Below are 27,981 nucleotides of genomic sequence, written 5' to 3'. Positions count from 1 at the left end.
TAGACTAATATTTATTACCCTGTGGGACATTAATTAATGTTGATCCTTCATCTACCATTATTGTCCATTTTCTATTTTTCTTCCCTGGCATTTCTTCCTTGGTAGGTGTGTATTCATATGTGAAGCCCATATTCATACACATACACACAATCGTGCATGTGGGAATATCACGGAAGGATAGAAAAAATATAAGAGTTCTAGATAGATGCTTCTTTTACATTAGTTATAATTGAACGATTTATATCCTTAGGATGTGAAGTATTTATAATAAAGGAACTTTCTGGGGTTGTCTTGATATAAAAGTAGAAAGAATGTTGCCCATAAATCTACCTCTAGAAACTTCTGCTAATAAAGCAAATTGGGTATAGTTTTACATATATGGGTTCATATTGCATGACCTCATATGCAAAGCCATTTATTTTAAAAATTAGCTGACATTATATATATTACTCTGTAACCTATTTTAAAAATGGATGGTGTCAGCTCGTTGTGGTGGCACATGCTGGTAATCCCAGAGGCTCAGGAAGCTGAGGCAGGAGGATTGTGAGTTCAAAGCCAGCCTTAGCAACAGGGAGATGCTAAGCAACTCAGTAAGATGCTGTCTCTAAATAAAATACAAAACAGGACTGGGGATGTGGCTCAGTGGTTAAGTGCCCCTGGATTCACTCCCCAGTACAAAAAAAAAAAAAAAAAAAGAATGGTATAGTAGATAACTCTCTCTTCTTATTATAAATGATACTGTAATAAACATTTTGTGTTCATATCTTTATATTCTTCTTTAAGTATATCCCTAGAATTATTGGGTTGAAAGAGTATTCATAATTTAAGTTTTGATGCATATAGTTAAATTGTCTTTTAGAAAGTTTATTTTCAGGGCTTTATATATTTTCTTGCTGTTTTAAATAACTTTCCTCATCAGCCTTTTTTTTTTCCCTTGATAGCGGTGATATAGAGCTTAGCATACTACAAATGGTGGTCCAAACCCAGTCCATTTCCTGTTTTTACAAATAAAGTTTTATCAGAACACAGCCACATTCATTCATTTATTCATAATGAATGGCTTCTTTTGTGCTATAGTTATAAAACTGAATGGTTGGTACAGAGACCACATGGCCCACAAAGCCAAAAATATTTACTCTCTGACCTTTAAGGACAAAGTTTGACAATCCCTTATGTCTGATATAAAGCTTTGATATATCTATATTGAATATGATTAGAACCATTTTATGCATAGTAAGTATAGTTTTTTTGGTGGCTTCTTTGGGATTTTTTAGATAGCTAATCATAAAATTAAGAAATAATTATAAATCATATTCTCTCTCTTTCTCTTTTGCTCTCACTTTATTGGCTGGAGTCTTCAGAATGGAGTTGAATAATAGCAATGATAATGTGTGTAATTTTTTTTGTCTCTACTACAGGCAGGAATGCATCCAGTATTTCCTATCAGTGTACACATACTCACACATAGAGTTTCTGATAGTTATTCTTTATTGTTCTGTTGTTCCTAGTTTGCAAAAATGTTGTGCCCAAGAATGCCACTGACACTTATTGGGAGACTCAGGTGGAAATTTCCTCATTTCCTAAACTTATAATTTTGAAATAAATCTTACCTGTGAATGGTTTATTTTAAGACACTGCTAAAATTAAATAAGCTATTATTTTGCTTCATACATTTGTGTCTATGTTTATGATTCATATTGGTTCATGGCTTCATGTGTGCTAGATTTGTCAAATTATGTGACCAAGATACTTCTGGTCTTGAGAAACAAAGTGGCAGACTTCCTATATATGTCTGTGCTCTAGGGAATACACAACTCAGTAAATCCCAAGTTCTTCTGTGACAAGTGTCATAATGGGCAAATTCACCAAGTGGTCATAGGGTTCTTGCTTCAAGTATTAAAAAAGGAGAGCAAATGATGGAATAGGATTTCTTTTAAATTGATATCATCTTGTTTCAGATATGTGTGTTTGAAATATCAATGATTAGTTCTTCAAATTTTTTACTTTGAGATAATTTAAATGTAGAGAATTGGAACAAATAGCACAATGAACTCCCATACTTACTTTACCTAGATTCCCTGATTTTGCTACCTTGGCTTTATCATGTTATTTCTCATTTTCTATAAATGTATAAATATTATCTCATCATATATCTGCACATTTATGTACATTTATAGCTATAAATAGTGCATGAGAAAATAAATATCTATGCACAGTGATACAGATACCTATATATCTTTTTTTCAAAACTGAACTTTACAAGTATGTTCAGATGGTTAGATATTCTTAAAGTGCATAAATAGAACTTTTCAAATATCAAATGTGCTTCTTTTGCTTGAACACTGGATCTTTCAATTTTTTTTCTCTTTGTATATTCCCTATCTATTTATGTCTCTATCAGTCTGTGCACCTATCCATCCAACCATCTCTCCATTCATCATTCCATCCAGGTAATATGAACTTCTTATGGACCAACAATAGATAACCAAGAAAAACAAATGTTAAGTTTTACCACCAGTGATAACTTTTTAAATGCAAATATACATATAAAAAATTATATATGTGATCTTAAAGGGGATCATAAGCTCTACTTTTATAATCTTTTTTATTTGATATGCTGTGAACATCTTTTTTTTTGTTGTTGTTGTTGGGCTGGAGATTGAACCCAGGGAGTTGTGCATGTGAGGCAAGCACTCTGGCAACTGAGCTAAATCCCCAGCCCTGTGAACATCTTTTCATGTCAATAAATTAGATCTATGCTATCATTTGCCATGGCTGTTTTGTACCAGTGGACATATTATCTACTATTTCTATCTAATCAATGTCTGTGTTGTCATTTAGGTTGTTTCCATTTTTTTTCTCATTGAAAGCCACTAAAGTCATGAGGTTTGAAGCCTAAGAGCTAGGTTTGAATCCAGGTTCCCTTTCATTTACCCTCGGTGTCACTTTGGGCCAAATACTGATTTCTTTTAGCTCAGATTTCTTTTGATTGATTGATTGATTATGTCACTGGGAATTGAACCTAAGGATGCTTTACCACCGGGCTATATCCCCAGCCCTTTATTTATTTTTTTTTTAAATTTTTAGAGAGGGTCTCAATTGTTAAGGCTGGCCTCAAACATGGTGATCCTCTTGCCTCAGCCTCCTGAGTAGCTGGGATTACATTTGTATGCCATTACACCTGGCAGATTTCTCAACTTTAAAGTGGAAATAAGAATCCCCATATCATAAGGTTTTTGTGAGGACTAAAGGAGATGGCCTATATAAATTACCCAGTCCAGTTCCTGGCATACAGCAGGCCCTCAATAAATATTTGTCCTTTGCTTCTCTGTTTTGCTACAAAGATAGTTCTAAGGTTCATGAAGTAATGTCTATAAAATGTTCTAAGTTTTATTTGGGTCTTATCCTTTGTAAATATCATATGCTTTCAAAAATATTGAATCCTGTCAAGATATTTTTCCTCACCCTGGATAAAAGGAGAAAACATCCAAAAATAAAACCGAATACTACCAACCAAAGGAATACCATTTTCTTATGGCTGATAGAGAACACACAGATGCAGCTGTCCAATTTGTGAAATAAAATGGATTTGACAGACCAGGTTGATGAAAAATTGACCTCTATTGAAGTCAGCAACCTGGCTTTGTGAATTTTGCCTTTAAATGGCAGATAAGACTCAGATTTCTACTTGGGAAATACAATTATTTCTTGTTCTTTCCAAGAAGCAAGATTATTTTATAAAGGTTGAATGTAGTCATGTTTTTGTCTTAGCCGAACCACCTCCCCCCCATGAAATTTGTCTTCATGTGACCACCAAGACGACAGAGCATGCATTGCTTATGAATGAGCAGATGGAAATTGAGCAAATGAGCAATTCTGAAACATGAGGCAATGAATGAGATAGAACACTTGTGTCAAATTGAAGACAGACGACTCAAGGCAGGGCCAGATCATCTCTATTATGGGATAGCATCTTTGCCAATATTTTGTGAAGAAATGCAGAATATTACTTTCAAACACAGCTCCAGTAGAACACGATGAAGTAGGAACTATGCATTAATGTGCAGATAAAGATTTGTGATTCATACATCATATATATTTGTAAATACCTACTGGCTAAAATTCAAACCCATCCCCTTCCTTATATAATCTTATTTTTTTTCTATGAATGATCCTAGCTGAATTGTCTTTTGTAGATAATAGAAATCTGAAAATTTCAACTCAGCTCCTGCAAAGTCATTTGTTAATTAGGAAGTTCAGTTTGTTGAAGACCTGATAAATTATATTGCTTTCCTGAGAGTGTGTATATAGAATAAAGGAATAAAGATATACCAAATTGAGCTTTTGACTTCATTAGGTTCTTTGAAACAAATGACGTCAGACTAGTAAAAGTGGGGATGAGATAAGAAAGTACTAAGAACCAATTATCCCTTATACTGGCCTTGTTATTCCTAATGAAAACTGAGCCCATTATTTTGAATGAGCTTACTACATAAGCTGGGTGCAACCATTCAGAGAAGATTCTAGTTTTCTCAGAGCATGTTGACTCTTTCATGTGGCTATACAGGAAGCAACAAATTGGCAAATTATGCATGCATCACTGTAAGTACATCATTGTGTGTGCTCAGGGGTGCTGCATGGAGATTTGAGCTGTACTGAAGACTCTTGAAATGTGAGACGAAATAATTTTACTTGAAAATGTTTCATTTGCTCATATTTTTCCTACTCACATACATTCGAGTGTGGTATATAGATTATGGCAAACAGGGGAAGAAAGTGTCCAAAAATGTTGGCAATTGCCAATTAAGGGATATTCATCTCAAACCTAGAAATAAATAAACTTCTTTCTGATGACTTTATGTGTCTGTAAAACAAATTCACTTTTCTAAATAGCTAGATGAAGTAAGAGACCACAAGAATGGCCCATGTATAAAAGCTTGTGTTCTAGTAGTTCTGGCAATTGCCCCCCCCCTTTTTATGTATACCTTTCCACCCCCAGTGCGTGTCCTTGTCTTTTTTTAAAAATATTTTTTTAGTTGTAGATTGACACAATACCTTTATTTATTTATTTATTTATATGTGGTGCTGAGGATTGAACCCAGTGCCTCACACATGCTAAGCAAATGCTGTACCACTGAGCCACAACCCTGGCCTGATGTCCTTGTCCTTTTGACTCTCACCTGCTTTAAGTATTCAATTTTAAGATCTGATTTCTTTATAGCTTTAATGTAGCTCTTCTTTCATTAGTAGTTCATACAAATAAGTTGGCAAGGTTGATAAATACCAGCTCTATTCATCACATTCATTCTGAGTTGTATGATTTTTAATTTGGGGAAAAATATTGATTTTTAATTTTTTTTACATTTTATTTATTTATTTTAATACTTTATTTATTTATTTTTATGTGGTGCTGAAGATCAAACCCAGTGCCTCATATATGCTAGGCAAGCATTATACCACTGACCCACAACCCCAGCCCAAATTTTATTTATTCTTTTAAGTTATATATACAGTAGGATGTATTTTGACATACCATACATACATGGGGTATAACTTCCCATACTTGTGATTGAACATGATGTGGGTTCCACTGGTGGTGTATTTATATATGAACATAGGAAAGTTATGTTTAATTCAACTGTCAAATACTGATTTTGAATAGACTGAAATGCACAACATTTAGATTTCACTGATTTGTGAACTCAAGATTATTTACTGAGCATTTTCTTTTTTCTTGACACCAATTGTTTTCAATTATAAGTAACAGAAACCCCAACTCAAACTGACTTAAGAAAAAGGAAATATGCTGGCTCATGTAAACAAAAACTCTAGTAATTATGTGGACTTTGTGTAAGGGTTGATCAAGCAGTTGAACCATATCATTAAGGATTACATTTCTTTCTCCACGTATTCTGATGTATACTGTGTCATACTTCTTTATAGGTTGTTTGATCATGTGATCATTGCTAATGGCAACCAGAATTTACATTTCTTCATTCATGTATAGTCACAGGTGTTGTGTTAGACCCATAGAATATAGAAGTATGGAGATTAATAAAGCTTCCAAGATTATCCTCATGGAAACAACAATCTGTACATCACAAAGTACTCCGGTAGGCACTGTAATAAAGTCTCTAGAGTTGTACTGCTCAATACAGTAGCCACTAGCCACATATGGCTTCTGAGTACTTGAAAGGTGGCTAGCAGTAAATGAAATGTATTGTAAATATAAAATATACAGTAAATTTCCAAGACATTAAAAAAATTTTTAATCTTTCTCAATAAGTAGGTGAGTTCATGTTGAAATGATAATATTTTAAAATATACTGGGATAAAATATATTATTAAACATTATGTAACTTGTTTCTTTTTACTTATTTAAATGTAGCTACAAGAAAATTAAAAATTACACATGTGGTTTGGATAATATTTATACCATAGAGTGCTGCTCTGGAGTGCTGCCTAGGCCATTAGAAAGGTGAACTATCTGGGAACAAACTCAATTGGATTTTAGTGCTAGAGAAGGGTCAGCTAACATATATTAGAAACAGTCCCTTACACCATCTCCAGTCCCTCAGTTTTTGTGTCCTTTGTGGCAATTATAAGCATCTGAAGTCATCTTATTTGTATGCTTGTTTACTTATTCTTGTCACCTATGCCCACCCCAACCCTGCAGATGGTAAACTCCATAAGAACTAGACTGTGTCCATTTTGGACACAGTACCAAGCATAGACCCTGGAACATAGGAAATGGTCAGTAAATACTTGTTATACATAGGAGAAAAGGATGTTCCCTGTGTGTGTGGCTGGGTGCAGTGCTGGGGTGGCTGGCTGAGTGAGGAGGAGTGCCTTTTATTTTCTTTTTTCCCCCCTCTTCCTATGCCTGGTGCCCCATATGCAGTCCCAGAAGCATCCTGAGATGAAACTGGAGCTGGCCAGTCACAGGAGGGGAAGAGGAATGGCTTGTCATTCCCCATTTATGTTCTTGGCTTCAGGAAGGAAGGACTGGGTTATGGGCAACGAGATAGGCCTTTACTCTTCCAGAACTTCCTGGTTGTGTGATCTTGAACAAGTTACAGATGAGAAAAATAAGAACTTAGAGGATGTAACTCAAGTTTAGGCTCAGAAAAAAAAAATGAGATTCTGTCACTTATCAGCTGTGACTGTGGGCAAGCCACTTCTCTTTGAGTCCGTTTCTTATCTGGCAATATTGTTAGACAAATTCAGTGAGATGAGTATAAAGTCTTTTGCACAGGATTCAATAAATGGGATCTATTATTACAATTAATTTCATAAGAATTAAATCAACATTTTCAAAGTGCTTAACAGATAGATAATGGATGCTTAAGAAATGTTAGCTCCCTAGCAAATAAAAATAACTGATACAAAACTTTAAAAGCACTATTGTAATCCTAGTGTTTTTTTCCCCAAAGTCTCAATATACCTGTAAATGAGGAAGCTGATCCTGAAAAAGGCAAGCCTGGGGGTTGGTCTTCTGGTGCTATAACAGAATACCATTGATAGGATAATTTATAAATAATAGAGGTTTATTTGGAGGCTGGGAAATCCAAGAGTCCTAGCTTCTGGTGAGGGTCATAACATGGTGGTGGAAGGGCAAGAAAGCATGAGGGGAGGGGGGACAGAGGGAGAGAGAGGAGGAGGAGGAGGAAGGAGGAAAGAGGAAGGAGAGAAGAAAGAAGAAGAAAAAGATGCAAACAACCAAGATATCTCAATCCCCAAATAATATATCAATTTGTGATGGCAATACCTTCATGGCCTAATCACCTGTTAATGGACCCCCTGTTAATAATATTACTGTGGCAATTAAATTTCAACATGAGTCTTTGAGGGAAAATTCAAAGGTATTTGTTCATATTCCCAACTTTAATTGCCAGAACTTGGCCATGACCCTAAACTCTAGAAGGTTTTGATCTGACAACAGCACATTCATGGGGGGAGAGGGCATCATGTGACTTTAAAATCACTCCTATAGAAATTGAGAGAAGAAGAAAGGGGAATTGGTGACATTTTAGGCTGCTCTAGATCCTCTCTAGATGCCACTTAAAATTTTTCTATTAATTTCCCTTTCTTCTCTTTTTTCCCCTCATCCCTAAGGGATCCACAACTTGGGCCCACAGACCCCCAAGAACACTGTTGATAAAATTAGGGACTTGAATGAGGAAAAAGATGTACCTTTAGTTATGTTAATCTTTGACAGAACTTTAGCATTTTTATTAATCATGAACTTTGACAAAAATCTCCAGTACTATTAGCAGTGCTTGTGACTTTGTTACCAATAGGCCTTAAGGTTATTTTTCTAACCTATTACAGATGTTTCTGGTATTTTGAAATGTTATCTGCTTGCATCACTATTTCAAAATTATAGTAGTGGTTAGACCCAATGTTAGGTCTTGTCATTTAATGAGTTAATGAAGTACTGTGTGTATTATGAATCACACAGTACAAAAGAAAATGTTTTGTTAACTGTTTCTGAATACCTGGTTTCCTTTGTAAAGCTATGTTTACAAAGCCCCAAATCTTTGAACAGTCTACTGTCTAGACTCCTTGGGTAATGAGCACATTACCAATAGTTAATATGTGTTTCTAAGGATATTAGATGAAGCTGAAGGTTTGTGTTTGGAGGTTTTTGCCAATACCTACTGTTCAACTAGTTAAGTGTAGGCTTTGTGGGATTGCCTATGTCATGGAATAAACATATTTTCAGGTGAAATTACTAAGTATTGCCACATGCCTATCATGAATGCAAGGAGTTAAAGGTCAATTCCCAACCAGAAATGATATAGCTTTTGCCATGGTGCAGTTAAAAATATTTGCAAACAGTACAAATTATTGAAAAAAACATTCTAAGTAGAGGGTTTATTTACAAGTACAAACTACATGGTGTACAAAAAAGCAGGCTTGTCTTCCAGTCTTGAAAGACATTGATTATTGGTTGAACTTTGAGGGGTGGAGTGTATCTGGGCTGGGAGGACTGTAAATATGGTGGTGCTGGGAATAAAGTTTCGAGGACAAGGCCCGATACATATGACTTGGCTTGTTGGAATGAGGGAATGAACAGGCCTATTGGGGAAAAATGACAGATGCGAAATGAGTGGATGAAGAATGTTGAAGTCCATTTGCAAGATTTTCTACTTGGGGCAGGGAATGCTGAGGTTTCTGAGAAGCTGAGCAGCACTTCAGCATGGGAATATAGATGGGAAAAAGGAGTGGGAAAGCAGACGAGGGGGCATTTTTGTAGCATAAATATTGCAACACTTGATGAAAGTTTCCTGTGAGTTAGCTTGAATGTTGTAGGAGGAAAGAAACATTTTACTTTAGAAGAGTGTTGGCTAAATTTAGATTCTTTTGACTAAATATAAGTTCTAATGACACAGGATATGTGCATCCTGAGAAAGATGTGTACTCCCAGAATGGTATTTCTCCACCTGCCCACACCCAGGTCCCATTTTTGCATGGTTGGCATATACAAGTGTATTTTACTTTGCAGTTGTTCAGGAAGGTTGCATATTTTTGAAAAACCACTTCCTGACAGAGGATGGCCATTTGGCAAGGAAAGAACAGTCTCTTGCATTGGTGGTGACAGTTTGGAGGCGTACCCATGTGAGCTTTGGTGGTTACGATTCCTAAAGGTCGTTCAAGTAGCCATATGTTCCTGCTGTTGCTTGCCAGAAGATGGAATAATAATAATAATAATAATAATAATAATAATAATGGAGCTAATGGGGTTGTGGCTCAGTGGAAAAGCGCTTGCCTAGTATGTGTGAGGCACTGGGTTTGATTCTCAACACCTCATATAAATAAAGATCCATCAACAACTAAAATATATTAAAAAAAAATAATGGAGCTAAGGATGTGGGATTTTTGTGAGAACTTCCAAGGGCATCCAGATTTTGTTCCAAAAGCAGATGATGCACATTTCCTTTGCCTTAGAGAAAAGGGTGAATCCTTATTTAAAGCAAACAAACAAACAAACAAACATGTTTTTAGTTGTAGATGGACACAATACCTTTATTTTGTTTATTTAGTTTTTTTTTTTAATGTGATGCTGGGGATCCAACCCAGTGCTTCATGCATGCTAGGGAAGCATTCTACCACTGAGCCACAACCCCAGCAATCCTTACTTTTTACCATCCCCTGAATTGGGCAAAATTAGGACACTGGGGAAAAAAAGTTGGTTGTATGCTAAAGTGCATGGCAGGACTGAGTTGAAAATTCATACTTATGTTTCCAAACTCCCAGATTAGATAGCCTTAGTTTTGTTCTTGCCATCAACCCTGAGACCTTTTCAACTGTATCTGAAGGTATGGGTGGGTCAGGCATCTTAGCAATGTGGCAGAATCCCAGTTTCTCCCCTGACTTACTACTAATGGAGGATATGTCTGCTCATCACTATGAAGTGAGCCTTTAATAAATTAAACAAACTCTAAGAGTGCATCCCACAGAGAAGGGCCTAACAGAGCCAGGTATTTCATAGAGGTGACCTTATTTAATAATACCCTTGCTTTCCATTTGTTGAGCTCCTCTCTAAACTGAGCTTCTACCATGCCTCTAAGCTATACAATTTATTGTGTTTTGCAGATGAGGGAAACACCAAGCAGTACAATAACTTGTCCAAGATCACACAGCTAATAGGCAATGGATCAGAATTAGAATTCAGGGTATTTGGCCCTTAGCACCTGGTGAAAGCCCTAAAATCTAAGAATGTGGTATTATCCTCATTTGGCACTTGTGAAAACTGACGTTAAGAGAAGCAAAGTAATTCATCCATATTCACATGGATAGTGGCCTATAAAGGTAACGTTGTTCAAGAAATAGAGTGTGAATCACAAATGGAAGTCATATGTTACTTTGTTTTCTAGTAGCCATATTAAAAAAGCAAAAATGAATCAGTTGAATTTATGCATTTTATTTAACACAATATATCTCAAATTGTCATTTCAACATGTAATCAGTATAAAAACTTATTCATGAGACATTTTCCATTCTTTCTTTCCTACCGAATCTTTGAAATCTGGTGCATATTTTATCCTGGTTCCACATCTCCATTTGGGCCAGCTGTGTTCCAAGGGTTCAATAGCTGCACATGATTGCTGACTTCTGTACTGGGCAAGGCAGTTCAAGAGCAGTAGTTCTTAACCATGTCTACATGGTGGAATCACCAGGGAGCTTAAAAACACAGATGCCTGGGGCTGACCTCAGATGTTCTGATGTAATTGGTCTGTAATTTCCATTTGTTGAGCCTGGGCTCTGGGATTTTTAAAAAAATATTTTGTTTTAGTTATAGTTGGAAACAATACCTTTATTTTATTTTATTTTATGTGGTGCTGAGGATCGAACCCAGTACCCCACATGTGCTAGTGAGTGCTCTATCGCTGAGCCACAACCCCATTAGCTCCATTATTATTATTATTATTATTCCTTTTTTTTATTTTAATAGTTTTAGTTGTAGTTAAAGTAAACTCATATCCTTCTTTTGTGTTTTTTTTTTTGTTGTTGTTGTTGCTGTTGTTGTTTGTGGTGCTGGGGATTGAACCCAGGGCCTTGTGCATGCAAGACAAGCACTCTACCAACTGTGCTATATCCCCAGCAGGGGCTCTGGGATTTTTAACCACACTCCTTCCCTACCCCACAACCCACCAGATGATGCATAAATGAACCAAGTGGAGAAATGTAGCCATTGTCCGTTGGAGAAGGTTCTGTGAGTTTTGTGAAATGAGAACCCTTCAAAACAACCAAGCTGGCAGCATGCTTTGCTAGTTGACATTAAAGAATGCCAAGCAATGCCCTAGCTAATTTATTAATTTCTCTCAATTTACATTTACCGACATTTTGGCCAAGTCCCCAGAACAATCCAAGAAAAAAAAAGAGTTTTTATTTTTTGTTCCTCTGATCTACACATTGGTCTGGATACACACCAATGAAAGTAAATTAAGACATAAATTTCTATTCTTTTAATTAAGGTTAAAGGTGTTGGTGTCAGTCTGGAGCTATGGAGAAGAGGAACTTGGGGTTTGAAAGCTGCAGGCCTCTGCCAGAATGAAATAAGTCTTGTGGGGAATGCGTGGGAGGTGCTGGGTGAGGAAAGGAGGCAATTGTGGTTCCTGCTGAGGTCTGAAGACTGAATAGCCCACTGTGTCTCAGAATGTTCTTGAAGCTGCTCTTGCCAGCGACCTCACGCCCAGATCCGCACTCAGCCAAACTTGTATTTCTGCCCCTGAGACCTGAATGTGAAACCCACTATTCAGGAATTAAAACATCTCACCCAGAGGTTCAGTTGTCCTTAAAATGCCTTTGGCGTCATTTGGAATAATTTTTATATTGGCGTCTTTTATTTAAATCCAAATACAGCTTCAATATTCCTGGCATATTTATTATTTCCCTGAGTGAAAATACTGAGTCTTCTGAGGTAGTAACTCTTTAGTTAGATGCAGTATTTTTGGTTATATTTATTTTACATAAAATTAAGCCAGAAAATACACAAACATTGCAGTCTTCCACAGCCTTAACAAAATTAATACCATATTTTATTGAATCAAATATATTGCCAGCTGTAAGATGCACATTATTTCACATATGCTAAGAATAAGCTATTATACAAGGCATTCTTTTTATGTATTTTATTTTTTTAAGTTGTGAATGGATCTTTATTTTTATTTATTTGTATGCAATGTTGAGAATCGAACCCAGTGCCTCACACATGCTAGGCGAGCGCTCTGCCACTGAACCACAACCCCAGCCCTACAATGCATTCTTATCACATGGAATTTCTATTTTGTGTTCATTGAAGGAGTTCTTTTAGCCATATGTAAATATTAATTTCTATTATATATTATTATTTTACATTCACTAAGAAGGAGAAAACAAGTAAAGAAGATTGGTTTAGGTATTCCTAATACTTCTTTCCAGATTTTTAAAAAATATTGAATCATCAGTGTTTTGGTTTTCCTACAAAATTCTGTCCTCTTTCTCAAGAGCTGTGATTCAATATTTCTTGAAAAATCTTTTTCTGCCCCATTTGTCTCAGGGATTTCCCTCCAAGAGGGCCCTTTAGGAAACGCAATAAGTTATTATTTCATTGTCAGTGAAATCTTTCTGAAGACAAGGCAAACAGTTGATTTTTGCAAGAAGGTTTTTTATTGGTTCTTTTTAGTTATATATGATAGTAGATTCCATTTTGATGTAATTATACAAGTATGGAATATATCTTATTCTAATTAGGACCCCATTCTTGTGGATGTACACTATTGTGAGATTCATTGTGGAAACTTATGTCAGATTAATTCTGCTCTTCTTTCCTTTTCCTATTCCCTCTCCCTTCCCTTCATTACCCTTTGTCTAATCCACTGAAATTCTATGCCCTGCCCTCCTTATTGTGAGTTAGCTTTTACATATCAGAGAAAGCTTCAACCTTTTTCTTTTTTTTTGGAGATTCACTTATTTCACTTAGCATGGTAGTCTCCAGATCTATCCACTTACTTGCAAGTGTCAAAAAGTCATTGTCCTTTATGGCTGACTAATACTCCATTGTGAATATGTACCACATTTTCTTTATCCATTCATCTGTTGAAGGGCACCTAGGTTGGCTGCATAACTTAGCTATTGCGAATTAAGCTGCTATAAATATTGATATGGCTGTGTCATTGTAGTATGCCGATTTTAAATCCTTTGGATATATACTGAGAAGTGGGCCACAGTTTACCCACTCTGTACCCAACTCATTTGAAGTGCTGACTCTAAGCATGGCTATTATCAAGTTTGTGCCATAGGTGGGTAGTGGCAAATACATTGTCCCTGTGCCCTATGAAGGTTTTAAGATGGATTCCAACTTTAGAGAACTTAAGATGTGAAAAATGTTCATCTCAGAATTGATGAAATATGGTATATGCAATATATTTCATATAGTCCCCAAATGCTTGTCATCTCTACCATGCTTATGGACTTTAAACAATTTGACTGAGACTTACCTGATGCTCTCACCTCACATACTTTGGATTTAGTATAGGATGGTATAAAAGTAACACTCCCAACTTTCTTCTTCTATTCACTCCAGCCACAAAACTGCTTTTGTCTGGGTCATGTCAACCTTGAATGTTCACATGAATCACCTGGGAATCTTGTTTACATGTAGGTCCTGATGCAATAGGTGTGAGAAGGGACTTGAGGGACTGCAGGTTTAGAAAGGTTGCAGTCTGCTAGTCTGGAGAATGCATTTTGAGTAGCTGAGCTTTTGTACATCTAAGGACACAGTATGTTGTGGAAGAAATTCATTACCTTTCTGAGGTGCAGATATTTTAGTTTTTTCTTCCATCATATCATTTTGATGAAAACCTATGTGTTGCAAATATCATTGTATTAGGGGAATAGAAAAATTTCTTAGGATGAAAAAAAGAAAAGAATAATTTTCATCTTGTAATACATGAAAGGAATTTCTTCTCCTTAATTTGTTTTCTGAAAGATTTGTTCATTTCATTTTTCTTTGCTTTCCTCCTCAAAAAACTTGGGAAACTTGAATTTACTAGGAAATCTGCTTGTAATTGCAGATTAATAACCCACTCATTAATACCACATTAGTTCATCGTGATTAATAGTATCTATGTGAATGCTTAATGAATTAGTAATGATGGACTATTTGCTTTAAAGTGTCAAGAGAACATTGTAAAAAGGCACTACCCATAACAGGAAAATTAATTATATGCTGGTTGGATAATAGCTTGTCACAAATAAGATACGTTTGTTTGGAAAATCTCATTGGTGTTGATATTTGCACAGTGGGGAGTACTTTTAAAACATTCATGGACTTTTTAACTTATAAAATGAGAAGGGAATTTTATATTCATGAGCAGTTATGATAGGTGTGGGATCTGATATTTGTGAAACATGTGCAAATCTACTCACAAGTTTTCTTGCTAAACAGAGACTTCCTATAGTGGCTGTTTAGATTAAGTTCCAAATTGAACTGCTTTTGATCCCTGCTGCTTTATTCTGAATTCAAAAATTCACTTCCCCAAGACCCAAGCATTTCTTTTTTTAATTTTTTAGATGTTAATGAACCTTTATTTTATTTATTTCTTTTTATGTGGTTCTGAGAATTGAACCCCGTGCCTCACACATGCTAGGCAAGTGCTCTACCACTGACCCAAGTGCTCTACCACAACCCCAGCCCCCGCCCCCGAGCATTTCTTGATACTAATTTTATTCCTTTAGAGAATCATTTGTTTCCACCATCGTTCTTCAGTCTAACTCTGTGACATCGGCAACCATCCGTGTTTATTTCTGTCTTTGCCCTACATCTGAGGAAGTGAAGGTCAAGGAAATGATGTGACTTGCCCAAACCAATCCAGCCATATAATTTGTCCCCCACAGATTATGGGTCTCCTATTCAGATGTCTCCAATTTTAACCCAGGCGGAAAGAGCTACAGGAGCCAAGGCCCTGTCCACCTGGTGCCTTTGAGGAAACCCAAGAAGCCCAGTGTGATTGGAGCTCCTAGTTGGAAGGGAAGAAGGTCAAAACACAAAACTGAAGAGCGGGGCAGTAGTCACAGCACACAGGTCTTGTAGGCTGTGTAAAGATTTTAAACTCTATCCTAGGGCAATGGGAAGCCATTTGTAAATGTCATGTCAAGGGACATGATAAGTGATGCATTTTGCCAGAGCATGCTGGCTGCCTGTGGAGAATGGCTTGGAGGTGGTAGTTGATGTATTGCAGACCAGTTCAACAGGCCCCATCATGCCCATTTGTTTTCTGCCTTGGCATCCAAACATAGGTAGAATTTGTGTTTCTTGTGGCAAAAAACTCCAAAGCATTATTAATTATCCTTTTCTCTGTTTTCTCCTTAGGTCAGCAGGAAGGGTCATTGTCTCTTTTCTGTTGCTCCTTGTTTCTCTGAACTTAGGAAATTCATGCACATCTAGTCATAGAGCAGAGTCTGTCAGGCAAGCCATGGCTGTAGCTGGCAGACTGGTTAGTTAGTTCTTGTCCTCCCAGCCCTTTGCCCCTTTGGGTTTACTGTCTGTCACAGGTTCTATTGCTTCCTTTCTTTGAGGGGAGAGGATCTGGGTAGAAAAGCAAAGATCCTCGCCCCTAATCCCCTACTGTCAGAAATCTAATTCTAGAGGGACAATCTCCCTTGACCACACAATGTGGTTTGAACAGCCAAGAATAGAACCCCTGCATCTCTCACCTCCTCATAGAAGGTGGGAGTGAAAACAGGGGTTAGTTGGGAAGTGGCTTTTTAAACCTATGTTTACAGTGTTTTGATGCTGTTTTCATAGATGAGGGAGGAATGAAGAAGTCTGGAGCTCAGATTTTTTAGGATTTCAGGGATGCAATGTTTATCCCATTCTTCCTCCTTTTAGGGTGTGGCATAAGCTGGAATTGAAAATAGATGCCCTGTGTTATTTTTTTCTTTTTCACTTTGAAAGTCTTCCTGGCATAGTGCAGACTCCCCTGCCTCCTTGAACCAGATAATCAACCCTTACCCCTATTGCATTTCCCTTTTAAGAAAGTAACTTTTAAAAACTGAGTTGGCAGAACTGAGAAAGTCACTTAGACCCAAATGGGACAATGCAAGGAAAGTGTCTCCAAAATAAAATGAATTATTTCGAGCCCTGAATAAAGAATGTTGATACTTAATTTAAGTGGAGCTATAGGGTGAGGAAATGAACAAAGAAAGGCCAAAAGCTCCTTACTTGATTTGGGGTGGGGTAGGCTTAGTGGAAGAGGGAAGCTAGGCTAGTACTATTTCTTGAAATTCTAGCCAAACAATAAAAGACTGGTGAATGCTTATGGTTTCAAGTAGTGGTTCTCAAAGTGTGTTCCCTGGGCCTGCAGCATTAGTGTTACCTGGGAATTTATTAGAAATGCAAAATCCAGGATCCTACCCCAAATTGACCAAATCAGACACTGTGCAGGAAAGACCCAGCCATCTAAGCTTTAACAAACTCTCCTGATGATTCTGATGCCTAAAAGTTTGGTAACCATTGACTTAGACTAGAATATAATGTGAAGTAAAGCCTTGTGAACCAACTAACTTTGAAGCTAAAGCTCCAACCTCACCAAGCTTCCCACCTCTGACTAGATGCCTCAGGAGTCTGTCTCTGGTCATAGGATGACAAGGCAAAGAGGATAGATGGCTTGGTACAAAGTCATTCCATTGCTACAAAAACAAGACTTGAATAACCAGGGAGGGCCTTCCTTTTTCCAGTTAGAGTTGAGGGATCTATTGGGAAATTCCATGAGGAATTCTTCCCTCTGGTTTAGATTCTAGGAACCTTGTTCTTTCACAGGAAAGGAATTTTACTGGGTATCTGAGGGTTAAATGAGCAGGAGTCAGAGATCTGGGTACAGATCCAGGCTCTAACTCTTACCAGCTGAGTTTCCTTGGATAAGTTTTTGCAGTTTTGCTTTTACCTATAGAGGGGGATTAACAATATGCACCTCTTAGGGTTATAAGGGTTATAAGTGAGGTCATATACAATGTGCCTGGCACAGAGCAAATGCTTAATATATGAATGTTATCATGACTGGGTCCTTGGATATATCAGGATTGCTCAGGAAAAACCATTGCAAGGAGTATAAACCAGATGTGGCTTTTGCCTTGTAATGTTAAGATGGTTGAAATAGGAGGCAAGAAGAAAAGATGGCTCGATTTTTTACTACAGAAAAAAACTGAAGATGGATTTTAATTACTTAAATTTAGGCATAGGCTTTATATTGAAATATCTCTTACAATACAGATTATCTAAATAGGAAAGCTATTTTTCTGAGTTAAAAATATCATATTAGAAGATTAACTGTAATGCTGTGCTATCAAAGAGCATTGCTAAAATTTAAAGTATAACCTTGATAAGTGTAATCCTTATAAATTAATTCACTTATAAGTGAACATAATAAAAGAGTTACTTACCATTAGAGTTTTGTAGTATCTGGCAGTTTTATAAAATTGATTTTATTATGGACAAGAGGTCTTCTGTGTTAAAAGGAGGATATTTTTATGTTATTTGGTAACCCATGATTTAGATTGATGAGTTAGAGGTTTTTAATTCCTTGAATATCATCTCTGCCCTCTTTCTTAAGCTGAGGCTAACCAATAATTATCATTTATAAGATGATCATAAAAAATGGACATAGAAAATAATTTTGACAGTTTCTCTCCCTGTAGTTAGGTGGGAGTTTTCTAGAAGAATGAGAAATATCAGCTCTTATTGTCTTTTCAGTATGTCAAACAGACTCAGTTAATCCCATGCTTGACTGGCTGTGGGCTGAGAACTGTAAAGCTGAGTGTCACACAATTTGTGGAAAAATATGAGGGTTATGGGATTCACAGACCATGACTTAGTTAACTTGAATTTTATTTTTTAATGGGAATAACAACGGGCTTTGCAAGCTGATTTACAGTCTCCAGATTTAACTGCATAAGGGTTTAATACCCATGCAGTGTGAGTTAGAAAAATGAAAATTTTTAGTACGGTAAATAAACCCTGGAGCCTGGAATCCAAATTGAAGTCTGTAGCCTAGAAAATCAACAAAGACTAAAAATAGTAAGATTAGAGGTGACATTCAACCATGGACCATCCAAAGGTGGTTTTTAAGTACCACCAAAGGAGAAAGCAGGCCATGCTATGATAAGCTTTCAAAAATATATAGGTCTAGAGAACATTCTGTTCATTATATAGGTATGGAAGCTTAAAATATAGATTTTGTTTTCTAAAGTTTTGAGTTCCCATGTTGTTTATTTCACAAGAATTAAGAGGGTACTCCCTTTAATTTCCAAAGGAGAAGACTTGGCATAATTTATATGGAATTGAGAATTTACTTTGGTGATATTGATATGAAGGTTAAATGCAGTTGCTGTTTTCATTCAGCAAAAATTGAGCAAACAGCTCTAGCATTCACTGGTCTCTTAGCAAACAGCCAGAGGATTCCCTTCAGAGCAGGTAAAGAAATATTGCAGGACCAGGAGAAAGAACACAAAAGAGGAAGCTTTGTAAGATTTTCTGTGTGATCAAGCTACCTCATTCACATTATTAGCATAACCCCAAGTTTCTTGGTAGAATTTTGCTCATATCCTAAAACTTTGTACATGTGGAATTAAAAAATAAATAAAAATAGGCAGGTCCTACACATTGCAGAAACATCAAATGACTGACCTGAGCTGCATGCACATGACTGTTACTGAACTCATGACAAACCAGGACACTATAAAGTCCTCAGGAATCTGAGCCTTCCTTTGGAATTTTCTTTTAATCTTCTAGAGTGCTCCATAAATGCCCTTTTTTAGTAGGAAGAGTGATTTGAGGGAGTAGGACTGATGATTTTCTCTTGACTGCTGAGGGTAAAGGAAGTAGAATGCCAAGTATCCCCCAACCTCAGTAGAGAAGAGCAGGGCATTGGGAATGAGTGATTCAAATGAGACAATTGGTAAAATTAAACTTGGGTATTCTAAGAACTGGTGTTCATAAAAACAGATGAAGTCTTGGATATCATTGCATGAGGCAGAGATTGGAATGTGAAAAAAGGAAGTTAGAATGTTAGCATGTTAAGGATAATACTGATCGTAAGATGAAATATTTAAGTAGTCAGTCTGGCTTCTCATAGTTTCTTTTTAGTTGGGTGAAAAATTCTGTCTCTGACTTTCCTTGTCAGGAATTCATCTTAGCAAACATTTACTGTATACCAGCCATGCCAAGCTCTAGGCCTTGGTTCTTTAAAGAGGAATGTGACCCAGCCTCTGCTCAAAGATATAATCTGTTGAATAGAGAGTAGCCATTGTTAATGCCAGTTTTTCACATCAGAATATTTTTTATGATATTATTTGATATGTAATGATGAAAAATATATTCTTTATTAAAATTCTCACATGCTGTGCTGGGTTTGTGGCTCAGTGGCAGAGTGCTTTCGTTGCACATGTGAGACACTGGGTTTGATCCTCAGCACCACATAAAAACAAATAATAAAAAACAAAATAAAGATATTGTATTCATGTATAACTAAAATTTTTTAAAAAAATTCTCACATGCTTCATTCCCTATGAGGACAGGTGTGTGTTACAAAGGCAGGGCTGTTTATATTATGTGCAAAAAGAAATACCAGATAGACTGTAGATCTAAAATGAAAACTATCTTCATGACTTTGGGATGAGCAAAGATTTTTAAAACAGGACACAAAATATAGCAACTATGAGGGCAAAAAATGGACAAGTTGAACTACATTAAAAGAAAAAGTGTCAGTCCCTCACAAGATACCATAAGAAAATTAGTTCTAATAGAATGGGAAAAGGTTTCACAATACAAATGTCCTTCTGTACACAGAGTGGCAGCACCTTGAGCTCATGTAAGGTCTTTGGCCACCAATATCCTGAGTAGGAAGGAGAAAAAGAGACATAGTTAAGGAGGAAATACTAGAAACAAGCTTGATTACTTTCTAATTTTGTGTGTCATTAACTTGGCCCATAATCCTGTCTAAACTACCACTTATTTTAAGATGTCTTCCTGTGCATTAAATCTTTAAAATCCTCACCAAAACCTGTAGGTACATTCTACTATATAAATTTACATATGAAGAAATCTAGGCTTAGGGAGATAAAAGACCTTACTCATTTTCCAGCTGTAACTGGAACTTAAGTCTATATGATTTGAAAGCTAATCCTCTTGGCATGTCTATTATGCTGCCTTATATTTTTGAGACAAATTTTATTTGATAGAGCATAATGAGGAAAAGAAAAATAATATATGTGATATTCAAATTTGATGTTCAGAAGGACTTCTCCAACCATTCCTTTTCTGTTGTAATATGGTAAGGACTGGGGGAGGGATGTTGAGAGATCCTCCATGAAACAACACAGGCTAGGTTGGAAATTCCCCTATATGGGTGACCCATGAGCCCTTCTCAACACTTTAGGGACTTTTTAATTACTCAAGTAATTGCCTATGATAGGCAGGCTTTGTTTTCTGCTTATTAAACAACTCTCCAGGCTAGATTTTATTCCTCTTACCACTAATTCATATTCAGAGATATATAAAATGAATGCTGCCAACTGATTGCCACATCACTGTCTGCATATCAATGTTCCCCTGCCTGTTTGGATACAGAGAGAAAGAAAGGAGAAGGGAAGGAAAGGAGTATTACAAGGAAACTGTGATGGCTGGATTCGTTTTAAAAGCCAAATTCTGTTATGGAAACCAGAATTTTGACATGCATTAATTATTTGTATTTGTGCATGGTTAGGATTTGGGGATTGCCCTGCTTAGCTTATGTGTGTCCTCTTTTTCTCTTCTTGTGATACATGGCATGCCTTGAGAGCATACTCAGGTAAATATTTAATAATTTTAGTTCTTTTTTTTCCTGTGATTTGATTTTGGTCCCTAGCACACTCATGTTTGTAGCCTATGGAATGTTTATACCATCAGAAAATGATTGCAACCCTAAATGAAATTTGGACCACTTATTTCTTTATTTTTTAGTTGTAGGTGGACTCAATGTCTTTATTTCATTTTTATGTGGTGCTGAGGATCGAACCCAGTGCCTCATGTGTGCTAGGAAAGCACTCTATCACTAAGCCACAACCTCAGCCCCTTGGACCACTTATTTCTGAATGTGTCTCCACAATAGTCTAATGATGGTAATGTTTGTGTAAGCAATATGGTGGAAAGGCTCATGATCTGATTTGAATGGGAATATATGTGGATATGATTTTAGAGCTTTTTGTTTACTTAAAAAAGTCCTTTCTTTATCTTTGGGGCTTTATCTTTTATTGCTATGACAATACATGAGAAAGAAACACCAAACAAGCTGAAATAATTGAAAATGCCCACATCTAACCTAACTTAATTTATCTTGCTGGAATCTATTTAGTTATGTGGACTTGTTTTACATTCAGGTGCTTATTAAAAAAACTGGACAGAAGCTGTGGATTGCATTTTTTTGAGATGTAGTTTGAAGTTCTAGTTTAGAAATAGATACCTCTTCAGGGAATATGTAATTATTTATTAATATGATTAGGATTGTACATTGTGTCTTGAAGCTATTCAGAGAACTGTAGGAACATCTGTTGTACTGTGATTTTGGAGGCTGTTAGGTTGTTTCCCCAAATGCCTTGACAACAGCAGTTCGACATAGTTGGAATAGGCAGTGCCACAGTGCTTCAGTCTCCATCGGGATTTTTTCAGCTTGGTGTCATGTTGAAAAATTGATATGCTCAAGCAAGTTTGAGGTGCTCTTTTTTTTGCAAAGGTTTGTTTTCATTGAGTCCTGGCTTTCCTCTTTCCTTATTTAATGCAACAGTGACAACTGTCATTTCCCAGATTCATGTAACAGTATTATTAGTGATCTTATAAATAGAAAATCATTTTCCAGGTGGGCTTGGCAGCCATTTTATACACATGGCCTCATTTAAATGGCCAAGACTTTGCATGTGTAAATAGGCAAGTTTTCAGGCAATTTGGGTAAGCTTGCCAATCTTGCCTCTCCATTTCCTGTCTAAATAACTTCTTCCATGTCCACAGCATGTTTATGCAACATTGAATAAAACTTCTAATGGGAAATTTTTTCCAGGTGACCTCCCTGAGAGGCTAAACTGTGAAGAAATCTTAAGAAATCTGACCCTGATGAAATTGCCTCCGTTGAGACTATTACTTGGTACAGAAACAAGAGACCAAATTCAGTTATTTTGGGTTCTTGAATAAATGAATTATGTTTCCTTTTGTGTAGTGGCAGAAGAAATTAACCCCTGCAGAAGATCCAGTCTCAGTTGGAAATTGAACTTTTGGTTTCTTTTGAGTTAGGACAGCCTGGGAGAAGAAAATGTTAAATTGTTTTTATTTGAACCTCAAGCAATTTGGAATCGGTTTTTCTGTCTGTATGTCTTTTATAGATCTATATTTTTCAGAGTTGTCTGTATGTACATTTAATTTTCTGGAGACTAGGACTGTTATTGTCTAATGACCTCCAACTTGGCACTTTGTGTGGGTGGATACTAATGAATCCTCTCTTAACCTTCCCAGCACTGTTGGAGAAATCAATCAGTAGAAGGCGTGACTCTGAGGCCGTACAGAAAGCCAAAATCCTTTATTCATCCTGCATGAATGAGAGTGAGTAATAAAATAAATAAACCATTTACCACCCTTATCCTTTAGAATTATATTGAAGTTTAAAGATATTGTTTATGGAAAAAGAACAAAAATTCTATTAATGTTTCAAGGTATCATTTGAGGAAAGGAGCAATTTTCAGACTGGATTTTGACTAGTCTTTCTTAGTTAATCTCTGTGGCTGGCTTGATGGAAAATCATCTTATTTTGATGACTTGGATTATTCGGGCATCAGTTACTCTATGAAAAACTTGGGCAGGGCAGTAGGGCAAACCCCACAAAAACCAGCATCCAGAAGCCAGGCTAGTTCTGGTCTGAGAAAGAGGCTCTGAGAAAGTATACTTGGAAGAATTGGTATATTTCATAGGACATGTTGGGAAAGAGAGAAATCCAGATTCCCAGGTGTGACAGACTTCTTTGTTAGCTTAACCAGCATCACTGTTGTGTGCCTCAGACCTGTCTTTCAATATCTTGGATATGACTAGATTGGAAGACATGATACCCATTTTACCGGATCTGCTTTCTCAAGGCTGTTGCAGGAATGAGCCAGTGCTTCTAGAAAATATGTTAACTGATCTAGGATCTGGGGTATCATTTGGCAAACTGGGAGAAGGCAGAAAATCAAGGGTCTGGAGCATTAGTTCACTTTATTGCACAGTGATTGGTTTTATTGATCAGTTTCCTTTAAAACTAGGATTGTGCATTAGTACCACCAAGTACTATAAGTCTAACCAGGATCAATGTAGCAAACCCATATTCTATTGTAGAGAATATCCAACAGGTTCATCCATCAGCTTTCTGGAGTAATACCATATTTAGACAGTCACATTAAAGTGTGAGTTAGAGTGCTGTATCTAGGTTAATCTCAATCCAGGATACCTCTCTTTCTCTCTCCCTAACAACTGAATTTTCAAGTATGGGCACTTTTTCTTGAGAAGATATATTTGCATTCTAGTTTGGTAATCCAGCTTGCAATTCTAACTCTCCCTTAATTTCTGATCCCTTTCAGAAGCCATCGAAAAAGCAGATGCCAAGCCACTGCTCCACATTCTGCGGCATTCACCTTTCCGCTGGCCTGTACTTGAAGCTAATATCGGTCCTGAAGGAGTTTGGTCAGAGAGAAAATTCAGTCTTCTGCAAACGCTTGCAACATTTCGTGGTCAATACAGCAATTCTGTGTTCATCCGTTTGTATGTGTCCCCTGATGACAAGGCATCCAATGAACACATTTTGAAGGTATAGCCAGGAAGGATTCTTTGTTCGCTCCAAGATTAGCTTTTTAGGCTGCCTTCCTAGGGAAAGAAATTCATGCCGCCTTAGTGAAATGATGAAGTAAAAATTCTGTTGAACATTAGAATGTAGATTTGCAGAATGTAGATAATTAGATCTATATTAGATCCCACAAGATTTTCAGAATATAAATCATTAGCAGACAACTTTTGTCAACTTTTCAGGAAGCCTGTGAGTTTAAGTGTTCTGTGATCTGACCCTCAGATATCTGCTCCAGATATCTGAGTGGGGCTTCTAAATTCCAGTGGGAAGAGGGTTGTCGGTCTCCTACTGTCATGAAAGACTTTCTGAATTCTGTCCTTTCTCTCACTTCTTCATTCCCCTGACATAGAACACATGCTATGATTCCTTGTTCCCCCTTTTCCTAATGTTTCATGCCTATATACCTACTTTCTCATTGTCTAGTTCAATTTGAACTTCTCCTCCTTCCTTTCAAAAGATCAAGCAGAACTTGTTCTAAGTACCTGGTCACATTTTTTCTTTTTGGTTGGAAGAGTGAGCATCTCTTCCATAAGGGAGTGGGCCAGGTGGACAGGCCCTAAGGCACATCATATTGATAAAATCAGGAGGCTGTCAGAAAAGTAGCAACAACAGAAGATTCAACAATGAAAGAGTTTTGTAAAAATTCAAGTAATATTTTCAAATTGTTTTGTGCTTTGATCTTGTTGGGTTTTTAACTTTTACTTCCACAGTTACTTTGGCTAATAATGATGATGTTATTGAACCACTGATTTCACCCCTGAATTCTGTCCTTTGTTAAACCAGAAAATATTAATGGTATGATAATAGTCAAATCATAGAAGTATAAATCCATTAGAATATATTACCATCATCCAATATAATTCAGCTTTCCAAAGTCCAAATCCTGGAGTCTATTTTTTGAGTTAGATCAGAGTGGACTTCTTTTTTTTTTTTCTGTAAAGGGACAGAGAGTACATATTTTAGGCTTTTCCCGCCATCTATACTCTGTCATAACTATATATCTCTGCCATTGTACCTGGCTGTGTGGAGGGCTAGCCCAAAGCCTATAGCTTTCTGATCTCCATTTTAGACACTGAGTTTCAATACAAATCTTTGGTCATTGAAAGAATTCCAAACCTACTCAGAAGGAAGTTCTTAGTTCCAGAAACAGCTGTGTTTCTATGTTGGGTGATGGAATGATAGCATAGTATTGAGGTATCTTCTAATGCCATCAGGATAAGATGTGCTACATAAGATACAATGATAGTGGTGACCCAAGTGACCTTTGTTCCATGGTTATAGGTTTCTCAGTTTTTAAAACTATGTTTTAAGACTATCATCCTTAATTACAGAATATGATATTTCTCCAAATACATTCAGCAGTATTATGAAGTGAACCAGAGTATGTCATTGAAACTTAAGTTGATACGCTCTGTTGATTAACAGAAGATGTTGAATAACGCATAGATAAATCATTGCAAATGGTAACTGTTTTCTTTACAGTGATATCTAGATCTAATCAAATAACTGAATTAATTTCTTTAAAGACTTATTATGGAAAGTAATATGCACAGAAATAAAAAGAAAAGAAAAACATACTCCCATGTACCTATTAACCCAGCTTCAATACCCTCACCTTTCTGCTATTCTTTTCTAAGCCTCTTCTTTTTGGGGGAGAGGGAATGGAACATTTTATAGAAAATTCAAAATATAACATCATTGCATTATAAATACTTCAGTACTGATCTAATGGAAAAGACTCTTATCACAACCACAAAAGTGATCATAATTTTATAATTTGGTATCTAATACACAGATAATTGTCAATCTTCCTGATTGTCTCAAGCATGTCCATTTTGTTTCATTTTATTTTATTTTGCAGTGCTGGGGATGAAACCCAGGACCTCAAAGATGCTATAGCACATGCTCTACCACTGGGCTACATCCCTAGCCCTCACAAATGTCCTTTAAAAAAACCCAAATCAAAACCATTTGGTCTTTGATTTGGGTTCCAAATAAGAATCATATGATTGATATGTCTATTTTAATCTGTAGCAGTTCCCCTCATTTTTAAAAAACCATGTGTATTTGTTTAAGAAACTAGATAATTTGACCTATAGACCTTTCCACATTCTGGATTCCACTGATTTCAGGGTAACCAAATAACTGATAAAACTAAGTTCTTGTTTTTAATAGAATCACAGCTTAAGAATTCAGGAGAAATAATGGAATTAGAAAGTTACCATTAAAAAAAAAAAACCTGGGCTGAGGTCATGGCTCAGTGGTAAAGCAAAGCACTTTCCTAGCATGTGTGAGGCACTGGGTTTGATTCTCAGCACCACATAAAAATAAATAAAGGTTCATCAACAACTAATAAAAAAAAACTTGATGATGGGCTGGAGTTGTGACTCAGTGGTAGAGTGCTCACTTAGCATGTTTGAGGCACTGGGTTCAATCCTCAGCACCATATAAAAATAAATAAATAAAGTTAAAAAAAGACCTGATGAAAGAATAGGTCCAGATAACTATCACCAATAGCTGCTAAAACCATTAGGTGACAGTTTGGGACATTCATGACAGATCAGACTGATATCACCTGAACCCAAATATCATTGTTAAACATAGGACAACCAGATATTATGTTCTTCTTGATACCAGTATGAAGTGCACCCCATCTCCAATGATGTGCCAAAGTGAAAGAAAAGAAAAAAAAAAGAACTTGAATCTAATCAAGCCTCTTGTTTCAGTACTAGCTTACAGAAAATATGGGGAATTGAGGAACATGTTAACAGCTTGCCTTGCATACTTAATATTCAATTACAGGGATCCTAGAAACACTAAACTTTCAGTAATAGATACTTCCCAAATGTAAGGAGGCACTCGTGTACTTATTATTATTGCTCTTCTTTGCCCATATGGCCGCTTGTTCCAAACTGAAGTATTTGAGCATTGCTTGGCATTTGAACACAGCACACATTTGCTTTAGTTCTGTCTCTGTGCCATTTTATATTAGTGAATATTCACCCAACTGAATTAACCACCTTCCCCTAAACAAAATGGATCTATAATCTTCCTAACCATGATATAGTTACAGAAAGTGCAAACTTGTGTCTAGAGATGATAGAGGAAGCTTTATTCTGAGATGTGAATGAAACCCAATTAATCTGACCACAAAGTCAATGTATTTGTGGCTGCCAAAATTGTAGAATTTGTGTGTTGCTTTTTATTAGTTTTAAAAGTGGCTAAAATTATAAAAAACAAAATTTCATTAAATGAACATTTGGAGCCACTGAACCCCTTTTAGGTTTTGTGGAACATTGAAGACCATGGGTATGTGGAAATAGTAAGCTTTGCTGGTGAGGAGATTGAGGGTCTCAGTTCACTTTGCGATTTACTCACTGAATATCCTTGTACAAATTGCTTCACTTTTCTGAGTCTCCCTTTCCCAAAGTGTAAAGAAGGCTAAATTAGAATTTACTTTGCACTGTTGCTGTGAGTTTAAATGACTTGAAGTTTTCAAGTTCCCACCATAGATATTAATCCACAAGAGACTCTCATGATAAAAGGTTCCCTTCTCTTAAAACATGACCCAGGACCATTAAAGGATTCTTCTGAATTTGTG

General features: G+C 36.5%; 1 protein-coding gene across 2 annotated transcripts in view; it reads left to right on the top strand.

Moving 5' to 3' along the window:
- The window catches only part of Phex (phosphate regulating endopeptidase X-linked), a 188,755-nt gene that overhangs the window by 14,232 nt on the left and 146,542 nt on the right, over nucleotides 1-27,981 (top strand). For both annotated transcript variants that reach the window (XM_026401375.2, XM_026401376.2), the window contains exons 4-5: nucleotides 23,024-23,110; nucleotides 24,118-24,344. In XM_026401375.2, the coding sequence (XP_026257160.1) occupies nucleotides 23,024-23,110; nucleotides 24,118-24,344 (314 nt within the window). The remainder of the gene's footprint in view (nucleotides 1-23,023; nucleotides 23,111-24,117; nucleotides 24,345-27,981) is intronic.

Source organism: Urocitellus parryii, chromosome X (genome assembly GCF_045843805.1).
Source record: "Urocitellus parryii isolate mUroPar1 chromosome X, mUroPar1.hap1, whole genome shotgun sequence".
NCBI lineage: Eukaryota > Metazoa > Chordata > Mammalia > Rodentia > Sciuridae > Urocitellus > Urocitellus parryii.
This window is presented reverse-complemented; position numbering and strand designations above follow the sequence as displayed.